Raw genomic sequence first — 25,907 nt, forward strand, 5'->3', positions numbered from 1 at the left:
TTAAAAAGAAAAAAAATTGGCAAAGATCAGAATTCAGCAAGTTCTATGATCCATTCAGTACTTTCCTACTTTTCCTTTTTCTATAAAAAGAAGAATTTCTAAACTCAACAAACTGTGATCTGGACAGGACCAGTGAGCTACATTTTAATACTGGTACAAACCTGCCTCTGTCTGTGACGGAGAAGACCAAAAGGAAGCCTTCCCCAGTCCGCATGTACTGCTCCCTCATGGCTCCAAACTCTTCTTGTCCAGCTGTATCCAAAACTAAAGGAAAACAACAACAAAGGGAACTGTATTTGTGTTTCTGTTTTATAAACTGCTTCTCATAAAGGCAGGCTCCCTTCATGTGGGTCCTCTAGAGAGAGCCTCGCACTCAGTGTGACTAGGAAACAGCATTCCTCTCTTAGTAGTTTACTCTCAATACCAGAAAGAAACATATTCTAATGGCAGACAGTTTCAGAGTTTATCTCCATCAGCACAGGCTGATTTTGTGGTTAGAATATATTAGCATATCAATTAGAAAGTTAAAAATATCAAATACATTTAGGCAGATGGAATCAGACAACCTCTGAAATTACTTTGATGTTTATCCCTACTATGTAAAAAAAAAAACTGAAAAAAAAAAAGTTCAAAAAAGAAATTTTAGTTGCGCCCTCCCATACCATACTTATAGCCCAAGTGCTAATGTTATTTCTGGATCTCTGTGAATTAGAGAATCTTGCAAGTTAAAAGAACAGGATTTTCTTCCGTGGAGGTAGGGTGTTTAACCGAACACGTATTTGTTAAAGCCTGTGTCCTTTTTTATAAATTCTAGGTTAACAAATCCTGAACCTTTCCTATAGTCCTTCCCTGACTATCACCTTTGCCAAGGGAAAGAGTGGAGATCTGATGTTCTTTACAGCTGTCCCAACAAATACACTCAAACAAGTGAAAATGACAAGGCCAGTTTAAGCATAACATCAATCCAATGACTCGTTTACTTCTTATTTATGGAAGAACATTTAACTAACCAACATGCAGACTCATCAATAAAAATAAAGGGGGGGCTTATTTATATTCAAGATCATCTAATATTTCTTTTTTTTTTTGTTTGTTTGTTTTGGTTTTTTTTGGTTTTTTTTGGTTTTTCTCTGGTACCGGGAACTGAACTCACGACCTTGCGCTTGCCAGGCAGGCGCTTTGCCGCTGAGCTAAATCCCCAGCCCCAAGATCATCTAATATTTCAATTACACTGTTTAACCTAGCAAAACATCAGAGAGAACTTTTTAAACACAGGGTATGTGAGCTATCAAATAAATACATTTATTAACTTACTATCTAGCCGGGCTGCTCGGTCATCTATCACACACTGCTTTGTATAGGAATCTTCAATGGTTGGATCATAATCTGTTACAAAATAGGACTGTAAAAAAAAAACAGAAGAAAAGGCCTTACTTTAAAACTTGTTGTGTGCTTACCTACATAAGCATGCTCATTTTATCAAATTCCACGTATCCAAAACTAAGTCAAACGGCTCCATTACATTAGCATTTACTCCACTATGTCAATTCTCTAATAAATGAAGTCTCTTTAGAATGCCTTCCAAAGTGAAACAGATCCCAGGTCTGATTCCCGGGGCTCCAAGAAGAACTCGACAACTGCATTCATCTGCTACCACTGTTAAAAGCCAGGCCACCTCAAGAGGAACTGCCCTAAGAGGCCCCATGGGCCATGCCCTGGATGCAAAGGAGACCACTGGAGATCGGTCTGCCCTCTGAGGTGGAGGCCCCAGAGCTCAGACCCATGCTACCAGTTAGTCCAACAGGAATGAGAGGGCTTGGGGCATGGTCTGCCTTCTCCCTCTGGCCAGACCATCATCTCCATGGAGGAGTCCTGGGTAATCATGACTATGGAGGAACAAGAAAACAGCCTGTTGCTAGACACAGATGCAAGTCTCTCGGTCCTTCTTTTCAATCCTGGCCTTCCTTCCAGCCATCATACCTCAGTGAAAGGAGTCACTGGTGAGGAGGTAATATGCTATTTTTGACAACCCTTAGGCTGTAACTACTTATTAGATCCTTCTTGCATATCTCTGTCTTCCTGAGAAACCACTTTGAAGATACCACCATGTATTACAGCAGTCATTGGTATTTTCCTAATCTATCCATAACTGTGTAAAGTTTGTAATGTTCCTATCCTATTTCATAAATGGATGTATGTTTATAATTATGTGTTTCCTACAACAACCATTGAGAATAGTTAATGATTTTTCAATAGGTCACTCATGTATAGCTCTATTTATTTTAGAAGCCACTTTGAAGGTACCAAAGTATAGCACAACAACTCTTGATAATCTCCTACCTCTTTTGTCTCTAACTCACTATTATTTGTCTATTTGTTTTCCTGAAAAACTATTTTGTAGATAATAATATGTAAAACGATAACCATTGATAATTCCCAACCATTTTGACTATAATTTGCTAAGTCCCCCCTATTATTATGTTATCCTTCTTTTACTCTTTAAAATAAAAAAAAAAAAAGAATGCCTTCCAAAGTGAAGGTATGAAGTACCTGAATATTCTCATCTGAAATATGCAAAAAGGCTGCAAAGTAGACATCCCACTTGGGTAATTTTTTCATAATTATCTAAGGCTAAGAATCTAGAACTCAAATTCTTGAAAAAAATAGAAAAAACCACAATAAATTATAACTCAGACTTATGTGAATTTAAAATAAGCATCAACAGGTGGGAGAAATGAAGATAACAAGGGAGCAGAACACTCCACCCCCCACCTTACTTTCCCACTCTGTCTTCCTCCCTTCCGCTGCTGTCCGTATTACGCATTATAATCAGGAAATCATTCCAGGGTTATTTCACCTGCAGGAACCTCAAGTACTCACTGATATCTTTGTTTTTATCTTAAATTGTATGTGTTTCCATTTATCAAAGCCAACCATAACCCTGTACATCATCACTGTAAGAATAAGAGTTAAAGTTTCAGAAATCTCATTTAAAAGGTTTAAAAGGTAAATTACATCCGAGAGGGGGTATTTCTACTTCAGGAAGGCTACTGAAGAGGACACCGACACAGTCCGCTTTCCCCCTCGGGCGTCCTCCGCCCTACCGAGGACTCATTTCCTAGCAGCCCCCCTGCCTACCCGCTCATTAGCGAAGCCCAAGGGAACAACTTGGAGAAGGCTTAGTGCTGGGCACCAGAGCCCAGCGTGCAGGCAATTCTTGCTGGCGGCAGGTCCTGGCCAGAGGACACAGCATTCTTAAGCTCCACCCCCCAGTGTGGTGACTTATGCTCTGAAAGCTGTTCCTAAGTTGTGCTGGGGACAGGACAGCAGAGAGACCCTGCTTTGGGGTGGGGGTGAAGGAGGATATTAATCTGCCTGCTACCATGCTTTTACATATTTATTCTGCGAAGACATTTTCCGCATTTTACTTGTATTTCAGGAATGACCTTAATCACAGGATTCATTCTGCACAATCCTATTTCCTTCTTGACAGTTTAGCTGAAATGCGTTACTTACTAAACAAAGGCTAAATGAACCATTTGTCACAGCAGAAGCTTTTAGTAGTGAGCATCATCCCATAAGCTTAAGAGAAACAAGTATCAAAACATCCTTAACTTACTTAGGGCACTCACAGCTCTTCAAATACAAATGGTAACAATATTCTTTGTACCCACTAAACAAAAAGACAGACAAAAAGCATGGTCTTTCACCAAGCAAGCTAGATAAAGCATGCTGCCTATACTTTTAAGATTAGTTTCAAGACAGCTGGTGGTGCACAGCTGTAATCCCAGCACCCAGGAGGCTGAGGCAGGAAGATCACCAGGAGTTCAAGACCAGCCTGGGCGATATAGTAATTTCAAGGGCAGCCTGAATGACAGTGATTGAAACGCAGTCTCAAAAAAGGAAAAAAAAACTTCAATGTGCCTCTACACTGCAAACTGATACTTCCTACCATATTTTCATCTTGTAAAACATGAATTTCACTGGCTACTCTTACGTTATCCCTAAAAGTGACGCACTGTCCCCTACCACTCTGGCTGAAAACATCAGATGAATGGAAAAATATTAAATATATTTTTACAAATATCTAAGCCATGCAAAATAGCTGGAATTCCTCAAATATGATGGGGTTTTGCAATGCAAGACTAAGACATCAACATGCACTGTTGGTTTATGCAACTCTAAAGCCCATTATAATAAACTGTTTTTCCTTTAAATGGCTGTATAAGTTTCATATTTCTTTAGATGTCAGGTCCAATGTTTTAAGAGTTCTGTCATGTGACTAACTCATGAATTTATTCCATTCCTATTTATTTTTAAGACAAATGGAGTGTGGATATTTAGGTCCACATTTCATGTTTGCATATCCTGTTTTCATACTTCATCAAGAAAGACATCACCTTCTTGCTACACATACATCTTAAAGGGCCATCCTTATTGAAAGATTCTTTTCTAAGGGACATCACCCTAGGGCCTGTCAAAGAATCAAACACTACCCTGGTTCAGGGTGTGGCTCAGTGGTAGGAAGCTCCCAGAGCATAAGCAAGGCCTGGAGTTCAAGTCCAACCACCACAAAGGGGGCAGAGGTAGATTCCGCTCTCACCATCTTTCCAGTAAGCAACAGATCAGAATATGCCTAAAATGAGCACTCGTTATGCATAAGTAAGAAAGACAACCATCTCCTCCCACCACAAAAACACAATTCTGTCACTTAAACCTAGGCACCAGGTATTTGAGACAGCAGACCAATGAGAAACCAGTCCTTAGTGATGGCCACTCTGGGGTTTAATCCTAACTGCTACCTCCTAGCTGTGGGATCTGAGGCAATCTGTCCCCCTCTAACTTTCGGTTTGTGTAGGACAGGAAGAGAGACAAAATTCTGTGCAGCAGATGAAATGAGGCAATGCACATAAAGTATCAAGACGTGCTGCCGCTGATAATGTCGACATTAACCATGCCAACAACTATCTTCCTTTTCTCATGCACTGAGATGTCTGAACTAATGTTTTCATTCAAGTATAAAGACTTGCTAATCCCAGAAGCAGCTACAGTAATTCCAGCCCCAGTTACACCACAGGTCAACCACGTGACCTCTGGAACTTGGTATCTCAATGTTGTAAATCAAGATAAAAGCTCCCCATCTGGCATTCTGGAGATGTTTTCTGGATTTAAGCATTAATTACACAGGTATATACATAAATGAAAATCCCTTGAGCTGTATGACTAAGTTCTGCACACTTTTATACACACACACACAGACAGAGTACTGCACTGAGCTAAACAGCAGAGGCTGTGGCAAGTGCAGGCAGAGGGTGAACCAAAGGGCTCGGCACACACTGAAGGGAAAGAGGAGGGGTAGGGGCTGGGGCAAACACCCTGCTTTTCTGACAGCACATGAAAGGATGCATGGAGAAGGACCCTAGTCAGAAGAAACAGAATGCCCCATTCAAAGGACAGGGTTCCTCCCAGGTTGTTAAAAGGGCAAAGGGACTTCTGTCTCTTTCGTTAGGACTGGAGAAGCTATCCCATCCAGAGAGCACTGTTTCCCTGATAAAATCTGGTCTGTGTAAAGTTGTCAAAAGCCCTTAATAGTGCAACAGTAGCGCAACAGTATTTTGCTGTGATAAGCAGGAATGTCACTAGACGCCTCCAGATTGCACAAGAGCACTCTAGCTGGCCTCCTAAGAGAACTGCCAACTCACTATCTTCCTGTTCAAACAGGCTGTGTTAAGGAGGAAAAGTACAGGGAAGAAGACAGACAATGAGCGGCCCTTCTTCAGGCAGTGGCCGGGCGACAACTCACTTTCTCCCGACAAGCAGCGGGTGAAAGTGTAGTTCCAGGCACCGCCACAGGGCGGTGTCCGGTCAGTCTACTCACCGGACGGGTTTACTGGAGGTTCCGGGAAGCTCTGAGACTCCAGTCCGGAGTTAAATCTACTAAAGGCCCTTGCGCAGAAAAGGGCTAAAAGGCTAGCTCTGAGTCACCACTGGGGAACTGGAAACGGGTGTTTTGACACACAGCACCCTTCTCAGGAAAGACTTAAGAGTCCTCTAAAAGGACAGGGAATAGGAACAGGAGGAGAAGGAAACAGATGAAACAGGTGTGAGAAACTGGACCGCGATTCATTTTGGACAGGGTGCACACGGGTGCCTGCTACCCTGAACTCTACTCCCCTTCCACAAACTTCCTACTAAAATTAGTACTCTCAGAATCCTGTGGGCAGAATCAAGAAAGGTAAGGCTTTGTTAGCCCTGAGCTCTCACCTCGCTTCGGCCCAAATAAACAAGCTAGAAGCCTGTGCTGTTTCTTTCTCACGCAGAATAGAGTATTTCCTAGGCTCTCTTTCTGTCTTTCCCTCTTCTCCAGTACTACCGCCTTCCCCCTCCCTCAACACATGTACCTTTCATTTTGTTTTATATTTTTATTGTCCATTCCTCCTTCCATCCAACCGGAAGGTAAGCTCCAGGAGGGCAGAGAGGTAAAGTAACCTGCCACACAAACCCTGGCAGACTCAGAAGTCTCCAGGCTCGTCCAGCTCTCCAACTGTGTCTCTCTGGTGTCTACAAGACACGCTCTCCTTCCTGCTTCCACTGCTCCCAAAAAAGTGAGGTGCCCTCAAGCACAGTAACAGCAAGACTGAGTGCGGACCACCTGGCAGGTCGTTTATGATGCTACACTTTGTACCCTGACAGACATTTCCCCACTTAATTCTAACAATGATCCTTCCAATATTGCCTTTTACAGACTTTTAAAAAATGAGGCACAGAACTACATTACTTCTACAAGGGCACTCAATAAGCAGAACTGCAATTTAAATTTAGATCGAATCCTAAACTCATGTTCGAAGAATTGTTGCTATTTAATAAAATTCATGAAGTTTCAAATTTTTCACTCCCTTATAGGCCTATGAAATGAAATACAATGGAAGGAAGGGAGAGAGGGAGGGAGGGAGGAAGGAAGAAAGAAAGGAAGGAACCAAAATGCAAACTTGTCTTCTTCAACTCCTCGCTCAGCTTACCCCTTACCCCGATACTAGGCACTGGGTTGTGAAGCATTCTAGATGAAAAATGCTGTGATCTTCTGCTAGCCTCCATTATGAGTCAGCATTTCCCTATCACTTCTATCCAAAAGACATGTTTTATTTTTTAAACCCACGATAAAATAAACCAAAACATGAGATTTCATAAGGGCTAACTTTCTATGAATAGATGCATTTATAAAGTTGTTGCTGTAGGCAGCATGACACGAAGAAAATGTCAGAGAGACCTGAAATTCAAATCCCCACGTGATCCCACTTCTTAGCTGTTTGAGTTGTGGGGCAAAATGAAGCATCTCTAATCCCCACTTCTCAACACAAAAAAAAATGTGACAGAAGCTGAAGGAGGGCCTATTCCAATGACCGCTTTCATGTGGCAGGGAAGGAAGACAACAGAAAAGGAAACCTCCCAGATGGTAAATGCAAAGAACTCTTCCCAGAACCAGGGCTGGGAAAGCCCACAGAGCTGCCCCTAAGAATTCAGGGGCTGCCCTTCACCAGTGACTGCTGTGTACTTTCAGTCCTCCTGTTCCAGGGTAGGAGCACAGGCTGAGGTTACCTATCCCTGCCCTACCTGTATCTCCACCTCCAGGGTGTAGGGCCACGCGGACGGCAGCAGGGAAGACTGCAGAGACTGAGGTGCACCTCAGACAGACCGAGACATGAGCTCTGAACTTTGCCTGTAGAAACTAGCACTTCGTTTAACCTGTGTGAACCTCATTTCCCTCTATCCAACAACAGTCTTGTAGTATTATTGTAAAAAGTCAAAATACTGATGTAGAACATGAAGCACAGGGTACGACACACAGTACGCCTTAGTAAGTCATAGCAAATAAAATCCCACCTTGCTTTTTCTGCAACATTTTCAATACTCTAACCAGAAAATCTCAGCATGTTGTTGTCATTTCAACCCTGGGTATTCTACCGTTTGGGGCTGGGTGTGTATAGCTCAATGGTAAAGCACTTTCTAGCATGCACAAGGAGCCAAGTTCAATCCCCAAGACCACAAAGAGGAAAAAAAATTCTCTCCTTTAATGTGATGACACAATTAGGATTTTCCCAACTTCAAACTTTCTGTCTGAGTGTTGAAAGTAGTGACTTGGAAAATATGAATACTGAGCTCAACATATATATCTCATGTAACTGATACTACAATGGCCTCCTAGAATTGCTTACCTTTTCATTTCTGTGTACATATGAATATATAAATAACCAATAAATATACAAGTAACTGACAGACTGCACTCAATAAGGTATAAGCTTAAAATTTTCCTTCCACACCCTTCTGTGGGCAAGCTTTTCCTTGCTCCTGAATGAAAATCTAAAAAGTCTCATTACTTTCCCCAATCATTCTTTGATTATAAATCTCCCGCAAATCACTTTCAGCTCTAGAAGCATTGTAATTTCAATAATCAAGATGTCGAATCAGTGACTAATTACACTACTCAGTACTCATCTAAATTAAAGTTTCTCCCCTTTCTGAGCTGTGAAGTTTGCAACTGGACCTGGGGTGGATGCCATCTTCCCTCCCTCTCTCCCTCTTACCCTGCACCTCTGCTGCCCTCACCAAGGCTGACTCTGGCTCCTTGGCGTGGGAGCTGAAGGAACAGGGAAAGATGGGGGGTGTCAAAAGGCCACATCAAGGAAATGTGATGCTCAAGCTCTCTCAAGAGCCGTGGGCTTCCTGAGAGAGTCCCTAAGGTGGGGTCTTTGACATAAAATTCTCAGGTGATTTACAGCTCCCACTCCATCTCTGAGGTTTTTATGGGTCCCTCCGCCGGGCTCAGATCACCTCTTAGGTGGCCATGATGATGGCATCTCTTTCTAGATATTTTAAGCTGGTTCAACCCACATACTGAGGAAAACAGTTTTCCAAGTGCAGACTGCCGACAATACAGTCTCTTCCTTTCCCTGCACCGTGCGGTCTCAGTGCTAGTGACCTTCAGATTTGCATACTAATCCTTACGTCCCCCGAACACTAGGGTTACATGTCAGGTTTTCACAATGATTCTGTTGGAGTCCCGGCCCTGCCGCTGCCAATCATTCGGCCTATAGGAAGAAGTATCCCTTGTCTCTCCTCTGTTATGTACACAGGCAGGAAAAGACCCAGAGACACATCACATACTAACAGGTCTTCAAAAACATCCTTGTCAGACCCTTAACTCTGAACAGTTCTGCCCTCGGGTAGGTGCAGGCTAAGTGTATAAAACCAGCTCAGGGCTCGCCTCTGGGGCAGTCCTGGGAATCCGAGGCAAATCAGGTACCTTCAGGTTTAGTCTCTCTCTGTGGGACTTCAAGAGAACTGAACCAAAAGTTCCAGTTAAAGTTTTATCAGGTACTCAGAACATTTTGATCTAGATTTGACGTACCCAAGCCATAACTTGTGCTTTTTAAAACTTTCTTGCAGTTAAGAAATATGCTAGCCTGCACAGTTAAAATCTCAAAATACTGCCGCCTGGGAAGCCCAGCAACTAATCACCACAACGGGGGTTAAGACTCCGTCTCCCTAAACACACAAGGACCTGGTTCTAAAACAAGGGCAGTGCGAATTCCTCTGGTAACACTAGAGAAGACCGCAGCAACTTCAGGCAGCTGTGGGCTGGAGCTGAGCTCCTCGTGTCACTTTTTACCAGCAGCTGTCAACTCACAGAGAACCTTTGTTCCCCTGCAACACCCTCCCTAATTTTTATGTCAAATATTTCCAATATGCTTTATACCCTCACTCAAGTGGCTAAAAGTAGTATTTAATTTAATCTAACATGTATAATTATATATATCTCCAAAATAAGACACTAAATGCAGTAACTTTTGTTGTTATTTTTTAACAAAAGTTAAGTGAGGCCTCTGCCAATGTTACTCATTGTCTGATATTGCCTAAGGCAAACAGTGCCCTTCACTGGACTTTTCAGGCAACTTTGGCTGTCACACACACATTTCACATACAGCACGTGGTTCCAAGTGAATGGACCTGGGGTGCCACCAGCAAAGACAGTGAAAGTCAACTTACAAACCAGTCCGATCACAGAAGTTTGTTTCTAAGTCAGGTATTGGGCACTCACTTCCCTAGGGAAAAATATTTGTAAATTGTGGTTGTGGGGGCTGGGGATTTAGCTCAGCGGCAAAAGCACTTGCCTGGCAAGCGCAAGGTCGTGAGTTCGGTTCCTGGTACCGGAGAAAAACCCAAAAAAAAAAAAAAAAATTGTGTTTGTGTCCATAGACCTGATCACAAAAGCTACCACTGAAATACGGTCCTAAGCCAGTATCAGCTATGAGTTCTCGTCTCAGACTAGTCATTTCGCCCAAAAAAGAAATGAAGAAAGAATTTCTTTTCTCCTTTTCCAGAGTACAGAGCAAGTCTGAAGAAAACTGTAAGGAGGAAAAGCTTGTCTTTCGAGTGCACCTTGGACACCCCCCACCAGCCTCCTCAACCTGTCCCAAGTCCCCACTACCACACTCCTCCCTGACTTCAGCCTTCTTCAAGGTACAAAAACACCCGATACTTGCATTCCTGCTCTTCCTTCCACTCCACATTAAAACAATTCCCTCAGGAAAGCTGTATTTTACCCAGAGGCACTAGGTGAAATATGACCAGTCTAAACACATGAGAATAATGCTGCAGGATGAAAAAACTCACCCCAACCTATCAACCAACACTTGGTCTTTTAAAACACAAACTTCTGGGGCTCCTTGCTACATGACTTGTTTCCCCATTTGATCCCTATGTAATAAATATGACCCTAGCAGCTATACTTGTTGCATACTTATTGGTTGACCATGGTTTTGTCCCACCTCACATCCACCCTACGATTTGCCATTGGATCAATATTACCTAAGTGACTATACTTGTAATCTTATTGATGGATTATAGTTCTGTCCCACCCTCAGCCCACCTCACCTCGTGCCTCTGCTCAATAAATACCCAGAAGGTGGGCAACCCACTTTCTGGATCCCCTTCTGTCCCTCCCTGTCAGTCAGAAACTTTCTTTCTCTCAATAAATTCTTCCTACTCTTCAAAAAAAAAAATAATCTGGGTGCCAATAAGTACGTTTTTTTGTTTTCTTTTTTATTTGTATTTGTTTTCAGTTTCCTATATATTTGCTTACTGTGCTGTTCTACGGGTTGTAGGATAAAAACGCACTGGTGAAGCAAATGTAGTACCAACAGAAGGTGATTTTCCCATTGAGTATGTCATGCAGCATTTGAAGGGACTGCATTCTGAAAAAAAAAATCAGTTACTTCAAAGCCAGATTTCATTTCTATTCTTTATGTGCCAAATCCTAAAGTGCGCTGGGTTTGAATCTCTGAACACTGCAGACCTGTTAGAAGACGGTTCCGATTGTCACAAACTACAGCGCCCAAAAACACTCTTAAGCTGTCTTGAAAAATGGAAGTTCTCCAAAGACAAAACGGGAACAATTATTCTAACAAATTGTTGATGATAGAAATGTCTGTGGTTCCTTGGAAATGCTGCACTCTCTGTATTTTCCATCACTGGTGCAGTTTGGATGAATGTGTATAGTTCAGAGATCTTTGTGTTCACATTTTAAAAATAGGTAAGCTCATCTTCTGAGCTTGAATGCATTCTTAATTTTATTTTATATAATGTGTATGCTTTGCATTTAGAAGTATACACAATATAAATCTGTTAATTCTATAAGTAATTTTTATAATTATGATGTGTCTCTAGTCTATCCTTAAAACATTTAAAATAAACCCTTTATGTGCAAATACTATTAAAAAAATTCTAGACACCAATAGTAGGCCACTTATTTAGCATGCATGAGGTCTTGAGTTCCATCATCAGCAACACATACACACATGCGTGCGTGCTTACACACATACACACAAAGACAGCAGGGGGTGGGGGAGTTGTGTGCAAAAATCTAAACTAAAATGAATCTTTAATAACATTTAGGCATGAGTTGAAATAAAAAGAAAACCTTAGAACTCTTAAGGGAAAATTACTTGGAGGTAAATGACCATTTTGTGATGTCAGATCCCTGAAGAGTTTTGCTTCTTCACCACTTTTTTTGTTTGTGTGTTTTTCCAGAACCAGGAATCAAACTCACGACTTTGCACGCTTGCCAGGCAGGCGCTGTGCCACTGAGCTAAATCCCCAGCCCATTATTCACCACTTTTATCCTTCTAAACTCACAGGCTACAAAAGGAAAGAGGATAGAAAAATCTTCCCTAATTCTCCCCAACCCTCCACAACCCCACTACAACTTACAAAACTAATCTACTGGGTGGACAAGATCACATAAAACATTTTACTTAATAGTTTGAAAAGTGTCAACAAGAGAGATGAGGACTTGCTACGGCTACAGACACTATGAACATATACAAACCATTTGTAGGTTGGACAAATTCATCAGGGACCGCCTGTGTATCTGCACATTCACGCACTACTCATACACGCACCACTATGTAGGTAAGACAAGCGTGACTCAGGCGCTGCCCACATAACCACAGTCATTCCTTAGAGCTGGTACAACAGAGAAAGCACTGCGCAACAATCAGCCAGAGGTCTATTTCATACGGCATAATCACAGTTTATGTCCTTTAAAGTATTAAATATTTGTTGCTCTCATGTCTACATTCGCCCCATTCTATTTTTTCCAACAGAAAATATATAAAATCTAAATGAGTTTTATGGATAATTAACAGTTTCTTAAAAGCACAGAAGGAAATGACTGATGCCCAAAAAGCAGGCTAATCTCAGCCTAGTGTGTTGTATGGTCAGGGACAGGAGAATTCAGTAAATCCCACTGGATTCTCTGACAGCAAGGAATCTTTCTGTGTCTTTTGGTTCTTGCCTCAGTGCAGCCCTGCACTCACTCCACCCTCTTCGCCCCCATAGCTGCACCTTAGTCAAGTCAGCCTTCCTTACCTTCATCTCCTGGGACCACAGCTCTCTAGACCACATATGCTGACCTTGGTTGGCACTCTTTAGATGGAAGAGACAGTTCCTGGCCTCTAGGGGCACAGAACTGTCCGGGTTTACCTGGGCCTTACCTCAGCATCCACCTTTTCCTACCAGGACCCTCCCCACACTGGGTCCCCTAGGTCCTGGTCCCTTCTACAGGCTTAGTCACACCACAGGACACAAGGCCAGTATGGATTTAGGGAGGACAGTCTCAGTACTGTTTGCTTGTTACTCATCCAACTTTAATGTGATACTACAATGTGACAGCTGCTTGCCTTTTACTCCCAAACCCCAATATGTCCGCATCTCCTCCTTCTCACTGACTTTCCACGCAACGTGTTCTAGCACCAACATGAGGTCTTAGAATTTGGCTCTCTTCTTCGCGTATTGATAATCCCCTTTTTCAAACTCTTCCTAGAATTAGAGCCTTGTTTTTTTCATAGTTTAAAAGCATTGTTGGGATATGACTCACAAACCATAAAATTTACTCATTTAAAGTATACTACTCAGTGGTTTTTAGTCATTCAGGAGGTTGGGTATCACCACTAATTCCAGAACATTTTCACCACCCCATAAAAGGAATCTCGCACCCCTTTGCAGTCATTCCCCATTTCTGCCATTCCTTCCCAGTCCTTGAGCTATTAAACCACGAATCTACTTTCTGTCTCCACAGGCTTTCTGTTCTAGACCTTTCATACAAATGGAATCACACTACACACAAGGTCTTTTGTGTCTGCCCTCTTTCACTTTACATTTTCAAGGTTTATCCATGTTAACAGCATGCATTAGTACTTTATTCCTCATTCCTTTTCATGGTACATCACTGTATGAATAAACCATACTGGATCCATTCATCAGCTGATGGGCAATGAGGTCTTTTCCACATTTTGACTATTAAGAACAATGCTACTATAAATATTCACATACAAATTTCTGTATGAACATACATTTTCATTTTTCTTGGGCACATGCCTAATGATAGAATTGCTAGATCCTATGGTAACTTAACTTTCTGAGCAACAATCACTGTTTTCCACCATGGCTATACCATTTTACATTCACACTACCAGTGTGTGAATGCTCCAATTTTTCAAAATCTTCACCTACACCTATTACTAACCTCTGTCTTTCTGGCTATAGCCCTTCTAGTAGGGGTGAAAATTGCATTTCTCTGCGAACTTTGATTTTCATTTCCCTAATGAGATACTGAGCATCTTTTTGTGTGCCACCTGGCTATCTTCTCAGCAGAAATGTCTGTTCAATATCTGAGCATGGTACCATATGCGTGTAACCGCAGCATTCTGAGAGACAAAAGCAGAGGATTGCAAACTTGAGCCTAGCCTGAGCAACCTGAAAACACTCTCTTAAGTAAAAAGTTCAAAAGGTCTAGGAATACAGCTTAGGGTGAAGGCTCTGGGTTCAGCCCCTAGTACCACCAAAAAAGAAAAATGTCTATTCAAATCACTGCCCATTTTTAAATTGGGCTGTCTCTTTACTGTTGAATGTATGAGTACTTTATATACCCTAATCAGATATGATTTGTACTCATTTTCCCCCCAAGTCCTGTTAGTCACCAGTAAGTCTCTGTAATTCCAATTTCCACACACCCAGATAGCCAGGTACTACCTGCTCCTGTGCTTGATAAATCAGCAGTACTGTCCTCCAACCGGTAGACCTAGGGTGGTGATTGCCAGAGAAGAAAGACACTTCCACTGCTCTACTCACCATCTAACACCCCATTCACACGCCCCCAACCTTCCTCGTCACACTGAGCATTCTCTTCCTGTACCCCACCTCAGCATCTTGTTTCAGTTGTGAGTTCTCTATTTCATCAACAGATCATTTTTCTACTGTGCCAAGAAAAAAAAGTGCTATCAATATATCCATAGTATGCCTCTAATTTGAGTGCATCTCATTTTCAGAGATAATAAATGTAGAGAATGATGCTGGATGTGTCTCAGAACCAACAAAAAGTAGGTCTAGAGAACAGCTATGTATGATTAGTATTATTATCCCAAATTTACCAAAGTCCCAAGCAGGTCTGACTCCAAAGAAATACTGCTCTCATTATTCTTTCTGTAACCTGTCATGCTAGTATCAAATCTTGTAGCCTTATATATTTCTTAAATTCTATTTCCCCCTTGAAATAAAGGAGTTATTTTAATTTTAAATGGCTATTACCAAACAGAAAACAAACAAGCAGTTTGACTTCATTTCTGTTAGAAATAAAGGATAAGAATACATCCATATAAAAAATGAAAGAATAGATCTTCTTTAATCCAGCAATTTCACCTATAGAAATTCATTATGCAGATACATCAGCTCATATAAAAATGTGTGAGGTCATTCACTAGAAAATTATCTTTAATTGTACTAAAAGACACTAATAATTAAGATTTTAAAATTATCTTTAATTTGAAAGACTAAAAACACCTTAAATACCCTTCAATAGATGGCTGGTTCAATTACCAAATGTTCAGTCGATATGAATAGTCATTTAAAAAATATGACTTCATATACAAATATGTGGTAATTTACAAGATGTTGTTAAATAAATACTGCTTATGTATTTGCTTTACACATAAAATATCTCTGGAAAGATACACAAGAAACTGATTAATTTCCATTACACATGGAAAGAAGAACTAAGTTGCTGGGAGACATGGGTAGAAGAGGGCAAAAACAAAATTTTGTATCTTTTACAATTTGAAACATGAATAGAAAAAAGGGAAGATGAGGTTTTGAAAGATCTCAATAGATTAAATATAATCTAGTAATAAAAGCCAGGTTGTAGTCCCAGTTCTAGATGAGAAACTGTTTCTTAGTTTTTAGATATAAATGAGGAATTTGTTCTTCGCAATCTCTTCAGGCACTTTCCAGCTGTATAATTTTATTGTGACATATTTAACTCACACAAAATGTCAAATATAATTTGCAGGTGCTAGAAAATTTCTTAAAGTTTGTGTTATAGGAAAGAATATCAGATGTTAAGTGAGGAGGGTTTGCTCAAAGCCCTAGCTCTACTACTTTCTAGCATTGTATTGGCAACAAATCATTCACCGACATCACTGACATCAAGGTTAACTGCTTGCAAAATTGAGGTGAAACCTACTCCAAAGTTTGTTATAAGGAATGAAATCTCATATGTGAAGTTTTTCTTAAATTTTACAGCACCATATGAAATGTAAATTACTGTACAGACTCCCCTTCAGGTACTATGAAGTAAGCAGAGGAAAAAGCGTGAACTTCCATCGGTCAGACCTGGATCTCACTTCACTGCTATAGGACATTAAGAACATCATGTCGTCTCTTAAACCTTAATTTCTTCACCAACAAGAGGGGCATAATGATTACTGTTTAAAGGGTCACAAAGACTAAATGATATCGTAAAGGACGCAGTACATTACTTAGTTCAAAATGAGCATTCACACGTTGGTTTTCGTCCTTTCCAAGTTTAGAAATAAAAGGCTGTCTCTTAAGCAGATAGGTGGTCAATTCACCTCCAGTGCTTTTGTTACTACAGTGTCTAGGTTGTTCCTTTTTCATTTTCTTTCCCCCTACTCAGTGCTACCTACCAAAATCTTAAACCCTAATTTCATTTCTCATCTAATCTAGAACAGATGTAAAAGAAGAAATAAAGCTCCCACTCTGGTAACCTGTAAACCTTTCACATGAATCTTCTTTAGGCTCACTCTGCAACCCACTCAATATACAAACACTAACTGAGCACCTACAACGTGCCAAGTACTGTGTCAGGAACTGAGGAGCAATCCCAGGCTCTCACAAAGTGTGCAGACCATCAACAAATAAACACGACCATATGAGGAGGTGATGTGAACTCTGAAGAAAAACGCAGGGTACTGGCAATAGCAGGAGCTAGGAAGGAGCTGTGATATTGCACACGATGGCCAGAGAAGACTTCTGAGACATATGGCACTTGAGGAAGTCTTGGATCAGGTGAGAGCACCATGCTCCTGCCAGGGAGGGGGGGGGGGGACCCTCATTTAAAGGTGAGAGTAGTGTGATGCCTTAGGACACTAGGGCTGCGTGGCTGCAACAGAACAAATACAAGGGAAGAGTAGTATTGAGTTCATAAAGCTAATCTGGAGGCAGGCAGAGCACGGTAGGCCACAGTGAAATCTCCAGATTTTATTCGAAGTGAAATGAAAAGGACTGGAGGGTTTAAAGTAGGAGCAAAATGTTTCACCTGTCATATTAAAAGTAACGCTGGCTGCTGTGGGAAGACAGGATTGTGGGAGGTGATCAAGAGTCAATGCGGAGACTACCACAGTCATGGGGAAAAATGGCTACCTGAGCAAGACGGCTGCAGAAGAAGTGAAAAGTGGCCATTTATGTGTGCATTTCCAAAGGACAGCCTACAGCATGAACTGCAAGTGGATACAGTCTGTCAAAGAGGGTTTAAAGATGATCTCATCATTTCTGACCTACGAATGGTGATACCTAACAGAAAAGCTACTCTGGGATTCACTGAAAAGAGGAAGCCAAATTTGGGAGTCAGCAGCAGATAGGTGATTAAGTCCTAAGACTTGATCAGACGGGGAGTCTTGTGTTCAGGCACTCCAGTGTTAGGAGTCAGGCAAATGAGGAGTACCCAGGCAAGGAAACTGGGAAATAACCATGCAAATAGTGGGAAGAGAACAGAGAAAATGGTAGCCAGGAGGCCAAGAGAAGAAAATATTTCAGTAAGGAGAGAAAGAGAGCTGAGTATGTAGCTCAACAGGAAAGCACTTGCCTACCATATGCAAGGCCCTGGAGGCCAGATCCAATGAGACAGGTGCTGCTAGGTCAAATAATCACAGTAACAGTGACAGCAAATACTTTTATAGCATATGTATCAGGCACTTCTCTGTCTCTAATATACAGACAAGGAAACTAATGAACAGCATTTATGTGGTCAACCTTAAACAGGTTAACCACATAAATGCTAATGAAAGAGGTGCTAATAATAATAACATCAGGACAGTAAGAAAAAAACAGGGCTGCCCTAGAAAACTGTGATAGGTAGATATACATGGTTTCACTAGGCTATGCATCTGTCTTGGACATGGAAGGAATTCTTTATTTCTTATCCAGTGTTCTAATCTTTCCCTATATTGGCTGCTGCTTTCCTTCCCAGTCTTGCAATGCAATGGCTAGAAAAATTCTGATCCTTCTTTTCCAAGTGGGATTAGCCAAGAATCATCGCACGTAGGCAGTCAACACAGTCTGTACTCCTCATTGCTTCAGACACCTTTTCCAAATGTGGCAAAAGAGTTTCACTGATTTAAAAGCATTTTAAATGTATTTAGGGAAATGGAGGTCAATTAGATTTAAAAATTGTTTCAGTAATAGAGTTTTAAATGTGAATTATTTTCACAGGAACCTAGCCAGGAATGAAAAAAATTAACACTGTAAACTACCAAAGACACCCACACAAACAAAATGTGTTCCAGCAGCTTTGTTATCATGAAGTCTTAATAACATACATGTTCCTGACAAGGGACTGACTAAACGGTGGATCCATCACTATGGTGGATCTATCACAGAATAGTAAACAGCCGTAAAAGGAATGAGTAAGCCTTCATGCATGATTTCAAGAGTGTCCGTGACATATGAAGATTGGTCCAGTAGACTCTTTGTGCAGTACTTTCTACCTAGGAGCTAGGATACAGTTTTCTGCATCATAAAACTGGCTTGATTCTAGCACTTGCACAGTTTACATTTCAGTAGTGACAAAATATAAACAAGAGAATAAAGATGACCATTTTTTTTAAACATATGGCACAAAACAAAACAAACTAACAAGAGTGGAGAATAGAAAAAGGAAAGGGACTTGCCATTTTTAAGAATTATATATATTATTGTCAGGCATGGTGGTGCATTCCTATAATCCCAGCACTCAGGAGGCTGAGGCAGGAGGATTGTCAGCCTGGACTACAGAGAAACGCCCTGTCTACCCCGCAAAAAAAAATTTACATATATTTTTTTTTCAACTTTTACAGCTATAGGTTTATAGCACAACTTTTAAACCTATGCTCCTGTTATTTAATTTCCCTGATAAAAATTAAATTTTTCACAACCTTCATGCCAAATGGGAGGAAGAAAGAGAATACTCTCACCAGTGTCTCCCTCCAAACCACACACCTGGAGGCTGGGCCAGGACTTCTCAGAAAGCAGCTCTGATTATCTGCACCAGGGACCTCCGTTCTTCTTTATGATTATTCAACCTCAAACATCTACCCAGTAATTTATAGTACTTTCTATAAAATCCCTTCTTATGACACACAAATTTAAATCAGACTAGGTCACTGGATAAATTTAAAATCTTTTAAGTGGAGACAAACATGATTTATATCAGAAGAAACCACATAAACATTCATTTTACAAAAATATCCAAGTACGTAGGTTAAAAAAGTAAAGAGCTAAATGGCACGTGGTCAGAGAATGTAAGAACTTGCTCACACCACTTAAAGTCACAAATCATAGTGTGTCTACTGGCTCAGCCTAATTACATAGTAAAGAATGCCACATCAATGGTAAACCACATGAAGAGAGAGTAAACATGCAACTAAATTCAGAATCATTTACATCCACAGAGCACAGGTCATATTGTTTATTATTACATTTAGTAAAAGTGCTTTCACATGATTAGCAACTCACTCGCTGTAGTAGGATGAACACTGCCACCCAAAAAGATGCATGTATGTAACTCCTAAACCTTGCTACCTGTGAATATGACCTTATTGGAAACTGGGACTTGGTAGATGTAATTAAGTTAAGGGATTCAAGGACCTAAATCCAGTGACTGTTCTAATAGGAGAGGGAAATCTAAGGCATTCGAAGGGAAGACCCAGAGGGGAAGGCTGCATGAGGGCAAAAGCAGAGACTGGAGAGAGCATCTTCAAGCCAAGGAACACGAAGGGCAGTGGACAATAAGCACACACTCAAAACCAGGCATGGAAGTGACTCTCCAAGCCTTCAGAATGAACCAACCACAATGACAAATTGATTTTGGAATTCTGGCCTCCGGAAATGAGTGAGAACAAACGTTCTTTCCTTTAATATCATACTGTCAAGTTTCAGGCAATGTTACTGCAGCCTTAGGAAACAGGCTCAGGTATAAAATGTGGCCACCCACCAGACACGGTAACACATGCCTGTAATCCCAACACTCTGGGAGGCAGAGGCAGGAGGATCACAAATGCCAGTTAAATCTGGGCAATTTAGTTAGACCCTGTGTCAAAACAGGCTACGGAATATATAGCTCAGTGCAAGGGCCCTGGATTCAATTTCCAGTGTTGGCAGGCAGGGGGGACTGAATATATCTTTTTCTCTGAAACTATTAAAGTCCAAATATAGAACTGTCTTCACAAAACCTTTGTTCTCTGAACTAGCAGTTCAGTTAGCCCACAAAAAACTCAAAAAGTGTAAGAGTGTACATAGAATTGAATGATTCTAGAGCTCCAGTAACTTTTGGAGAATAATCGAAATAATCGTTTCTTTCAAAATGTACTACATTTCAAGAGTAATCACTAGAATGTAGAAGCCAGGTGTGGTGATACCCACCTGTAGTCCCAGCTACTGGAAGACTGGGACAGAAGGATCACTTCAGCTCAGGAGTTTGAGACCAGCCTGCCCACCTGTAGTCCCAGCTACTGGAAGACTGGGACAGAAGGATCACTTCAGCTCAGGAGTTTGAGACCAGCCTGGACAGTGAGACCCTGTCACTAGAAGAACAGAACTTGTGGTTTATTGGCTTATTTTTTATTTATTTATTTTCTTTAAAATAATGTATCCTCTCTGTGGAAAAATTAGGAAATCGTAAGAAAAAATTGTAAAGCTCACCTTTAGAACCATAGCCTTTGTATTTTTCTCTCAATGAAAATGTGAAACTAGACACCCATTTTCCACCTTGCATGTCCAATGACCCTCTCTTAAATTGCTCCAATAAGGCTGATCACTAAGGGTCTTTGTTTACAATCAAATTCATATCGAAGTTACACAACTATGAAGCTGAGAGTTTACAATGGAAATTTTGATCTAATTTTAACATAAGCCTTATAATTGAAACACACAAATGGGAACTACAAGGAGAGGTTTATTGTCATGGGGGTTTCCAACAAGGTGCTTTCCCTTGATCATTTCAGGTCCTGAACTGTTCTGGTCTCTAATCATAATTTACATATCAACTAAGTCCTCAATTTAAAAATAATATACACAGAATAAGAAGCACAGAAAATCCATAAAGATCAAAATATTAACAAATTTTATTGAATCGTTTTTGACTACTAAGCTTACACATTTCCTTTCATTACTTTTTTTGCAAGACAATTATCAATTACATAGCATAAAAAGTACACAAAGAGGAACATCTAACAGCTGCCATGCAATATCAAATGCTGAAACACTGAGAATGAGAAGCTTGAAAATTTTACAAAACTAAATACTGAATGCACTTTTAAATATTTTAACAGCCATGTTATTAAAGTTTCACTAACTGCAGATAAATTTTTAAATTAGAGTTTTGCTGACTGTGTTTATTCAAAATTACACAATATCCCTACTCCTTAAGTATGGGTTGCAAATAATGACTTCCTCCTAAAGAACACAATACGGAAGGTAGGCATGGTGGCACACACCAATCCCAGCACTCTGTGAAGCTAAAGCGGGAGGATCACAAGTTTGAGCCCAGCCCAGGCACCTTACTGACTTGGAAGAGCCAGTTTCAAAAAGGAAAATAAAAATAAATTTTTAAAAAAAGAATATACATGGAAAGGGAAGTTGGGAGTGAAGGCTGGAGAGTAATTTTATAGCAGAAACATTAAACATTACCTCACTCAAGGGATCAGAGTCCACATCAAGTCATTAATCCTATGGACTTTATGTACCCTGGATATGATAATATGATCTATGATGAAGAAGAAACGTTTCCTCTGAAGTCCTACTCTCAAGAACCCTAACCCCACGTCAGTTATGAGAAAAACATCAGACACATTCAGTAGAGGGGCATTCTACAAAATACTTAACAAGGACTCCTCATGATAGGGTCACCAGATACAAGGAAAGTTGGCCAAGGAGCCTAAGAAGACATGACAACATAATGCAATGAGGCTCAAAGACTGCATCCAATCATGGACTTTAAGTAGATAGTAATGTATTGATATGGATTCATTTTTTTCTAACATACAGATGAACTACGCGCCAGATACATGGAAACTTTCTGTACTACAGTATCTTCTTAGGTTTTCTGTAAACCTAAAGCTCTTCTTTGAAAAAGTAAATTTTTAAAAAATAGTATGGCAGTCATTTCTAAAAAAATGCTAATTAAGATCCTGGAGAAGTCTTTTCTAAGCACTCACATCTTAACACTTACTTTAAGGAAAACAACAAGATCTCCGGAAGTAGTTTCTTTTACTACTAAGATTAAAATTAGGTTTTGGGATCCCTGGAGGCAAGATCTTTGGAGCTCAAACTGTCTCCACCTTTTCTGGCAACATCCGATTTGCTACGATAAGGGTATGAAATCCCAAAGTCTCACAATCACAGAGCCATTTATAAATAAGAGGTAATTTTAAACTAATAAAAGTTATGAGAAACAAAATGCTGATTATCAAGAGGATTCTTCTAAAGCAGAAAAAGTACTCCAAAGCACTAAATTAGAAGACTGATAAGAAGTCTGGCCTTTCTTTCATACCAGGGACTAAAATTTATGTCCCTGAAAACAGGCACTCCCAGTTTCCTCATTTACATACTAGAAAGTAACAACAGCACAGCCTAGTAACCACAAGATGCTCCAAAATAAGCCATACTATTAGGACAAAATATAAAATTCTTACTCTTTCATTTTACTGGGATCTGCTAAAACCAGTGCTTTACTGGTGAGGTGTGCATCTGCAAAAATTAACCAAAATTTTAAAAAGAACAGGTATAAAGGAGGAAAAAGCAGAACTAGTGTTTAACTACCATTCAGCATGTACCAGGCCCTCCTTAACATCTCTCTCTAGAAAAGTGTTCTGATAAAAGTCTCAGTTCCATTAGTACATATCAAGGTGGACCTAAAATCGCTACACTGGAGTTCATCAAAAGCAAGGTTGTGAATACAACCCTGAAAGCAGGGTTGGAAAGAGCAAAAAACTGAGTATCAAGCCCTGCCCTCAAAAAGTCTATTGTCATACTCAAGTACGAGGAAAGACAGGAAAAAACCATCTTCTGTTGATTCTAAGATGTCATCAATAAATGTATGCCTTAGAATGGAACATACTATAGTTCCCAGGTATATTACAGTAGAGATATTAGCATACAATTCTATGGAAGCAGAGGGGAATGCACTACCATCCAGCATCACTACTTTTACAGACACTGGGGTGGAAAGGGATTCTATGGATCCTTAATCACGTAAGTCAACGGGGAGACAGAATTGAAAATTTACACATCTTAGCCAAGAATAGAGTTACTTGCAAAATGCCAAAACAGACCTGTAAAGTTAAGAAATATCTTTACTAACATAAATGAACAAATTAAATTTCACTGAATTATTTGGGAAGCAACATGCACAGGTAATTATTTTTAACAAACATAGGCTTTTCATCAAGAAGAAACAGAAAATAAGAACTTAGTTTTCCCCTCTATCTTCCTCTACAAAGCAAATCATCGCAAACCTTTTAAGCATGTGAAAAGGACAAATCATAAAACAGACTACCATTTCTAAGGGAAAATCAAGTCACTTTCAAAGGTGACAGGAAGACCAAAGCAAGCATTTTCATTATGTTTTTCCCCTCGGGACAATTACAGCTCTACTTCACACAAGAAAGGAAAACTGTCTTTGCAAACCTTACATACAAACACTGGAGAAATTCTTGTTGAATGAATGAATTAGTATTCCAAATAAATTGTATATGGGTATTTCTTTAGCACTTGAGTGCGCCTGGATGAAATGGCACCTGTTCCATCATGTGCCCTTGTGAGAGAAGGACACAGTGAGGGCCCGAGCCTGGGGGTGGGGGTGGGGGTCCAACCTGCCTCCCAATGGCATGGTCACTGTAGATGAGCTGCGTAGCAGAGCAACTGTGACAGCAGAAACGCTTCCTGAGGAAGGCAGCCAGCGCACAGTAAGGATAACTCAAACATGAGTATTTTATTGATTCTTTCAATCCTTATTTTGGGGACTATTCAAAAGTTACTATTTTTAAAAAGTTACTATAAATTAGAATTTTACAAAAATTAAGTTTTACACTTCACCTTCAGGAAAACATGTCTGTACACCCTGAGTCAGAACAATACACCTAAACACTTTACTAAACACTAGGCACTCGGTGCTTTACACGCATTTATTAATGGAACCATTACAGGAAGTAGGCACCCAATGTCACTTCCACCTTATAGATGAAGAAAAGGGAGCCTAAGAGATTAATTAATTTGCCCAGTTGCATGGTTAGGTACTAAATGGCAGGGCAGAGACCAGTTCTAAGCAGTCTGGTTCAATTCTAAGTTCCAAAAAACATTACACTGACAGCTACATGCAAAAAAACAAAATAATTCCACTGCCCCTATTTTCTCCCTACTTTTGGAATCAACTGTCCAGATTTGCTCAGCCTCAGTCAATCCTAACGTTTGGCAATGATGCCAAGCTGGTGAAAAGCAGTTTTCCCTAGGTATGAGATGTGATCAGTAAGTGTGGTCAATGTTTACATTTTAGTTTATTACAGGAAAAGACACTTGACCATTAAGGCCCCTCAAAACCCTCCTCCTGGGGCTGGCGATTTAGCTCAGCGGCAAAGCGCCTGCCTGGCAAGCGCAAGGTTGTGAGTTCAGTTCCCGGTACCGGAGAAAACAAACAAACAAACAAAAAAAACCCCTCCTCCTCACTTCAAACACACATATCCTATCTCTCTTGCCACTTTCTGAAGTAGTTCTGGAAGTCCTCTTTCATGTCTTTGGTTGCACAGTTGTTGCTGCCTCAATGTCCAGGATCGATTCTAAAGTTTACCTTTCATGTCATTTTAACTTGGGGAAGAGTCAGAAGTTACACAGTGCCAGGTCTAGTGAATAAGGTGGATGAGGACACATTAATGTTTTTAGGAGTATGTCTTGACGTTGATGGCACTCAGAAACATTAACTGTATTCTTTATCGCAACTCCTAGAGATACTTAGGAAAGAGGACTTCCAGAACTGCTTCAGAAAGTGGCAAGACTGATGGGATAACGACATTCAAAATGAGAGGAAGTATTCTGAGAAGGTTGATGGCAATATATCTTTTACTGTAATAAACATTTCAATTTAAATTGTATTGTATGTTTTAATAGCACTACATATGTATGACCTGCATTGCAACAAAAAAGGTACAAGCTACCTTTTCTGGCAGTTTCTCTCTCTTCTAAGAACATAGATAACTGCAAGCTAACCTCATTATAATGAAGGATTTCTCCATCCCCTTTAAGGTATTTTCAAAGTATCTCATAACCAATACTCAACAAATAAAATGCTATGAACCTACCCCTACCCAAAAACTTATAGCAGAGACAAGCAAAATCAGTTTTATTTTTCAAAGTAAAATAACAGCTGTTTTGTGTAATCAAAACAGCAAAAATCATGAAATAAAATAGCAAAGAACACAACCTGACAGGATAAAGAGGATTACTAGTTCCACTCAATCCACAATGTGAGTCAAAGATTTCAGACAGACCTTAAAGCTCTCACAAGTAGCTGTCAAACCCAAACAGACAGAACCTGATAGAGAACTGATCATGAAAGAACACTATAATGCTATTAAACAATTCAACTACAGTCATGTTACAGGTTTACAATGAGCTAATTACTGCAAAAATGTGTAAAGAACAAAGAATGATAGCAAAAAAAAAAAAAAAAAAGACACAGTATGGGAAAACATGGTGATGACTGAAATAAAGGCTTTCTTCCTGTATAATTCAAAGTTGTAGCACTGTCC

At 40.2% G+C, this 25,907-nt stretch overlaps 1 protein-coding gene across 1 annotated transcript in view; it reads right to left on the bottom strand.

Moving 5' to 3' along the window:
• Nucleotides 1-25,907, bottom strand: part of Rras2 (related RAS viral (r-ras) oncogene homolog 2) — a gene marked incomplete at its 5' end in the record, with an annotated part of 63,601 nt that overhangs the window by 9,167 nt on the left and 28,527 nt on the right. The window contains 2 exon segments of the mRNA XM_005415344.2: nt 162-264; nt 1,315-1,402. Coding sequence (XP_005415401.2) covers nt 162-229 — 68 coding nt within the window.

The sequence above is a fragment of the Chinchilla lanigera genome, unplaced genomic scaffold (genome assembly GCF_000276665.1).
Source record: "Chinchilla lanigera isolate Chin_1 unplaced genomic scaffold, ChiLan1.0 scaffold00013, whole genome shotgun sequence".
Lineage (NCBI taxonomy): Eukaryota > Metazoa > Chordata > Mammalia > Rodentia > Chinchillidae > Chinchilla > Chinchilla lanigera.